This window comes from Genypterus blacodes, unplaced genomic scaffold (genome assembly GCF_046128005.1).
Source record: "Genypterus blacodes isolate CSIRO-AG114 ecotype Tasmania unplaced genomic scaffold, CSIRO-AGI_Gbla_v1 ptg000055l_1, whole genome shotgun sequence".
NCBI classification, from domain to species: domain Eukaryota; kingdom Metazoa; phylum Chordata; class Actinopteri; order Ophidiiformes; family Ophidiidae; genus Genypterus; species Genypterus blacodes.
In genome coordinates this window covers 4,779,560-4,785,968 of record NW_027466867.1, presented here as the reverse complement: position 1 = coordinate 4,785,968, position 6,409 = coordinate 4,779,560, and the positions used below count along the sequence as shown (strand labels likewise).

Sequence of the window (6,409 nt, the reverse complement as noted above, 5' to 3'; positions counted from 1 at the left end):
CTCACCCGTGGTCGTAGTTGTAGTAATCTTGTGTGTAGTAATCCTGGCCGGGGTCGATGCCCGATTCCATAGATAACTCCTGTGGAATTGACCAGATTGATGATCAGTGAACACACACACACACACGCACACACACACACACACACACACACACACACACACGCACACGCACACGCACACGCACACACACGCACACAGAGGGAGTGAAGGAGGAGCGAGCAGGACAGACAGACGGACAGACTTTGTACCTCTGGTCTGAGCAGAGAAGGTCGGAGGAGATGTTGTGTCTGTCAGAGGGAAAAACAGGCGACCAGTGAGAGAGAAACAGGCGGAACAAAGGCTGGAAACAGGAAATCAACACCTAACGCTCCTCAGATCAGACACGAAGGAAAGACGAACAGGGAAAGAAAGAGAACGACTCGACAAACATAATACACACACGTGCGCACACACACATGCTATGCCTGAGAGAGACACTGACCTCGTGCTGCCCGTATCCACGCCTGGAAGAAAGAGAGAGAGACAGGCAGAGAGAGAGAGACAAATGATCAATATTGCCAAGAAAACCTGTCATGATTTTGAATTCTTTTCATCTACAGGTGTGTTTCTCTTTACTCACTCACTGCTGGGGAAAGATGTGTGTGTGTGTGTGTGTGTGTGTGGGAGAGAGCCCAAACGGAACAAAAAGCGCTTCACTGCATCGTTCTGTCTTTGGGTTCCGTTGCTCTCTTCTCTCTGTGTTCTCATCCAATTCTTGTAAATATTGAAACATCAAATCCACTTTGAACTAATGCAAATAGGAATTTAATGGGAGGACTTTGTTTGCATAAGCGTTTTCAGTCATTACTCGCAGGATATCTGAGCAATGAGGATGAAACCAGAGCAGAGCTTTATTCTCTAAGAGACGCTGATTAGTAAGAGCTGAGCCATCTTTTCTGCTTTCTCCTTTAACTGGAGCGGGAGGGGGGGATACATCAAATATTTAAAAGTGACAAAACCTGCTGTTCTGAGAAACAAACAGCTCGACGGTAATAAGGCAAAGTGAGAAACCAGGAGAGAAACACAAAAGGGAGGAAGACAAATAGGTAAAATACTGTGAGAAAATAAAGAGGGGAACCTATCGTTGTGCGTTTCTTCACCGCGTGCCAGCCATTGTTGTGTGAAACCACGGTAATGAGCTGGAGAGATGAAGAACGATAAATGGCGGCAGAATTTGACTCACTTTGGTATTACAGCACAAATACAAATGAGATTAAAAATATTCCTAATAAAGTAGAAAGAGCTTCTTAAACAGGGCTGAGAGATAAATCAACAACCAAAGTGTGACCTAAAAGCTCAGGTTAGGTCCAAAATGGAACGGCAAATTGTCGCCCTCTAGTGGCAGTTTTACATTTTCGTTGAGATTTGCACATTTGTACCGGCAACAGCAGCTTGACAATACAATTAAAGTGATAAAGAAGAGTTGTAAAATTACCCTCAGACTAATAAAAAGATACATATACATAACTTCATAACAATAATAATAATAATAATACATTTCCCTATAAAAAAAAGTTTCCAAACAGCTGAGCTCCACTGCTGATGGTTGATTAAGATTGCAAATGGATGAAAAATGGATAATGGTGTTCTTTGTTTAGGTGATTAACAGGTTGCGTGCTCGTCGTCTGTCACTGAGTGCCGAGTGTGTGTGTGTGTGTGAAGATAAGTCTATCTCCTTGCTACGACCTTGTTACGCTGACAGACACGTTGTTGCGTCCTCTGCAGACAAAAGACGCATAGTTATCTGATCTGTCAATCTCTCACACACACACACACACACACACACGCTCATCTCTTCATTCGTTTTAGCTGTTGTGCCGTACGATGGTGACAGAATCCGGGCTCGTCTTCCTGTCACATTCTGACGCTGCTCGGTGACAACACGCTTTTGCGGAAATGTCGACAAAACAAGAGGAACAAGAGGAAGAAGAGGAGGCGACACTGTGGTTTGAGAGGTACTGAAACTCTGAACATCAAAGGCCGACATGTCGTACTGGCGGTGCCGTTCCCTACACACTGACACGGAGGCTTTGTAAAGGAGACGAGTACCGTACTAACATGTTTACTATTATGTCACCGCTCAGGTAAAAAGCAGGTATTTCCTCTCCGACATCACTGAATGTGTTGCAGCTCCGCGACGACAAGCCAACGTTTGCTCGCCTCTTACTCGCGTTTTCACTCATAATAATTTGGCTAAGTAAAACTGAGCAACGTCCTCATTATATAAAACGTTCCAGAATGCAAGAGACGACGCAGCAGCTGCAGACATCGCCTGCAGCGGGGCTGTCAGAGTCACGAGTGCCGGCAGACGCTCCCCTCCGCATGTGCGTACGACGGCGGCGCTCTGCTCCTAATCCTGCCCAAGCCTTATGTGGAGAGGAAGAGGCGTGAAAGCTGCAGACCAAATGCACCTGTGGAGGATTTCTACGTGTCTGAACGGAGATTAAAGCAAACACAGGATGAATTACAGGATGTATGTGGAAGACAGGGAGGGACTTCAGCTATGACACTTATGTGAAAGTGAGATGTTACATGGAAAGAGCAGCACATTATGGTGTATTAATGTAAATGGTTTATTGTCTTAATCTGAGTATAATCAAAGCTTTAATGTGCATGTAAAGATTCTTATCGCAAATGAGGGCGGGGTCATTAATGGCTACTACAGCTGCAGGGATACAGAGGTTGAGTTGGATAGCTGGCTTTCAAAACAAAACTAAAAAAGGAAAAACTATAATTGTTTCCCCAACTACCAGTCAGATGTTACAACACGAGAAACCTAAAGTACCATGAAACCTATCTACATGTATGTGCCACTGAAAATACAAAAACAACACAAACGTACAGTATGTCATGAAAAAATGCCAAATGTCAAATTCCTCTCCTAAATTGTACGAAACAGAAAAAAACATTCAAATACAAATGAAAAAGTAGCGACAGGACGACGAGTGTTGCACAAAGAGAAAGTTGGAGGATGAAGAGTTGCAGTAGGAAGCTGCTGGGTGAGGCTCGGCAGCTGCGTCACGTCAGCCAGCAGAGCGCCAAACGTCTAAACTCATCCTTTGTTCCCGGCGAACATGACACGTTAATGGTAGTAGTCAAAGCCGAGCAGGCGAACATTAAGTTGACTGACGTTTCGCCGTTTTTTAATCATCCGCTTTTCGCAGCGGCCATCTGCTGCTATTCGCGCCAATTTTTCATTAGTGACAGTTAGAAAAAAAGAAAACTTAGAAGTATTGTTTTTTTTGGGTGAGAAAACTAAAATAATGTCCTTCCTCCCTAAAGCTGGAGCTCCTCTTCATCAGGTTCAGAGGACTGTGGACTGAGAGGGGAACTGTTTCTCAAGCTCTTCCATGACAGAGTTCATGTTGGGGTTGGGCTGTGGAGGGGGAGGAGCCTCTCCGCCTCCCTCTCCTTCGCCTCCCGGGGCGCCCGACAAGTCCAGAGATTCGACAGAGCCCATGGAGGCCTGGCTCTTCGTCACCTTCTTCAGCGGGTTCTGCTTCTGATCGATCTGGCTGAACATGTTGGCCACCGACTTCTCGATCTCGGCGATGTTGTGGATGTTCTTCAGGATCCCCTTCAGCTCTTTCCGTGGAGGCTCGGGCTCTGCCGGGAGAGGAGGCGGGGGTGGCCGCAGGGAGACAGGCCGCAGGGCGGGCGCCTCGGCCAGGGACGGCAGCACGAAGTTGGAGGGGCGCGCGGGGGGAAGGAGGGGCGGAGGCAGGGGAGGGGGAGGAGGTGGGTGCTGCTGGGAGGGAGGAGGGGCAGGAGGTGGGGGCTGCTGGAAGGGAGGAGGAGGGGGAGGAGGGGGGACTGCGGCGATGTCCACCTGGGCGGAGTGAGAGAAGGCGGGAGGCGGGAGGGGAGGAGGTGATGAGGGAGGAGGAGGAGGAGGGGGAGAGGAGGGAAGAGGAGGAGGGGGGGGAGAGGAGGGAGGTAGAGGAAGAGGAGGCGGTGGTGGAGGAGTGGAAGGAGGATCTGGGATGAACTCCAAATGAACCTGCAATCTCTCCTCTACGTTCTGGTTTCCTGGTAAAGGCGCCCCGAAGCGGCGAAGCACCGAAGGCGCAGGCCTGTGACAGGGAGAAGGACTTCCTGCATCGCTCCTGGTGATGATGATGCTAGGAGGACCCTGGTGGGGCGGCGCGTGATGCTGGGGCGACTCCGGGAAAACCGACAGTAGGAAGTCCGAGGACAAAGACCCCCGGCTCTGCCTCTGCCTCATTTCCTGCTGAGCCTGTTGCTCAAACTGCCTGGCCTGCTCCTTCACCGTCAGCTTGGGTTCCAGGCTCTGGCTTCTGATCAGGTCCAAATCCACTCGGTCGAATCCTGAATCCAGACCGGCGTCTTTGGCCCCTTTGAGCTCGGCCTTGAGAAGCTCCAGCTCCCACTGCACGGGGTCCATGACCACCTGACGTCTCAGAGCGCTGTACATTTCTCTCCGGTGTAATCTTGACGGTAGAGTCCAGCTGTGTCCACCTGAGGACCCCCATCCACTGTCCCTCACACTGTACCCACCAAAGCCTGCATCCACACCTGAGCTGATCCGAAGCCAGGTTTCCGGGAGACCTTTCCTGGTGGGGGAGAAGTTTCCAAGAAGATCTCTCCTCCTTTGGCTTCTTCCAAGGGTCGCCGGGCTGCTCAGGGTCCCATCCTCGTGGTAGATGGGGTTCCTAATGGTCAGGGGGTTCTCATCAGAGAGAAACGTGATGCTGGACTCAGACTTGGGCAGTTTGTTGAGGACCCCTCCGTTAGCGACACACTGCCGATGAGCATTGATCGCCCGCGTGGCAAAATCCGAAATCAGACGCTGCTGGTCACTGTCGTCTGAGCTGCCGCCACCGCCGCCGCGGATCGACCAGCTGGCACACGTGTGGAGGAATGACATTGAAAGAAGAGAGAAAGAATGAAGCCAGAAGCAAACATGGTGGGACAATAAAAAAGGTGGCAATAGAAAGATGAGTGTGGGAGCTAAAACCAGAGAGTGTCTGCTTGGAGGGAGCAGGATGGAGGAAAGTGAAGGAGGAAAGGAATGCAGAGAGGAAATGCATTACTGGGGTTTGAAGGAGATGTGGAGTGTTCCCTTCTGAGGGGCAAGGAGACTAAAAGCTATCCTGCGACACAACTACAAGCAGATCCATTTGTGCAAGGACGAAGATGGACAACTACGAGCTCTCACACACTCCAACTAGGAAGGGAAAAGCACCAACATGAGACACTTTGGGCCAAACGCATCCATCAACTATGAGAAGAAGAAGAAGAAATCTAGCGACACACAACCTGGAACGCTCCAAAACTCACAGACGAGCTTCTATGATCTACAGGAAGTACGTACGGTAAAAAGGTCCTGTACTCACTTCAGTCTGTCAGTCACGGATGAAAATGGACGGAGGAGAAACAAGATGGACAGATGGGAACGTCAGCCAGGATGAGGATGGAAATGGAAGTTTAACAAAGAAATATGATGAAGTTATAATAAATACATAACTGGCAGAAAGGTTACATAAGTATTTGGAAGAAAGGTACGTAGCAGTTAAGGTTTAGAAACTTTAGATGCTCGTTTCAAAGCGATAGAGAACGTTAGTGGCAATCTTTGACGACACAAGCAGGGAAAGAAATGGCTCAATGAAAAGGGGCGGGACACAAGAGATCAAATCATAGCGGAACTGTCCTTCAAACGCCGTAATTACCAAGCGCTGTAATTAGTGAGAGCTGATGCCAGGACGCTTATGCGAGATGTCCGTGATTACACAGCGAAGCGGCGTCACGCCGGCTAAAGGAAAATGAGATGCCACCTTCCAATATCCATTAGTAGTAATTAGTGTGACAGATTAGTGAGCTTTATGACACCCGGAGGGATATTTTGGTATACAGGGACGCCGTTGTTTACTATTAGACTGTAGTAATTGGGCTGATGAATGTCTACAAACACGTCCTTGGAAGGAGTGTAGCTTCTGCAGGCGGCCGCACTCGGATTGGGATGAAACGTGAGCGACCGGGATAAAAGGAGGGAATTAAAGGCGACTTTTCTGTTCTGTGTGTTGACAGCAAAGTGTGTTCTGTGGGCAAAACGACATGTTGTTAACCAAAATCCTTTTATCCGACGTGCTTCCCTTAATACGTTGCAGAACATTTCATTTTTCACCGGTAATTGAAAAACAGACATTATAACCCAGGACTGTCAGAAGAGCAGCCAAGGGTAATTAAAAGGAGGAAAGGCGCCTCAGAAAATCCGTCCAATGAGCAGTTTGATAATGGAGCTTAATTATGAATGTGCAAACTTTTGCACTTTGCCAGGTTTTATATTCCTTAGTGGATATTTAGTGCCTGCAACAAGATAGCAGGGATATGGAACATGCACATTCCACTG

At 48.6% G+C, this 6,409-nt stretch overlaps 1 protein-coding gene across 1 annotated transcript in view; it reads right to left on the bottom strand.

The window, feature by feature from the left end:
• Positions 1-3,343: 3,343 nt before the first annotated feature.
• LOC143001890 (protocadherin-15-like) overlaps positions 3,344-6,409 on the bottom strand; it is a 60,307-nt gene continuing 57,241 nt past the window's right edge. The window contains 1 exon segment of the mRNA XM_076151732.1: positions 3,344-4,866. Coding sequence (XP_076007847.1) covers positions 3,344-4,866 — 1,523 coding nt within the window.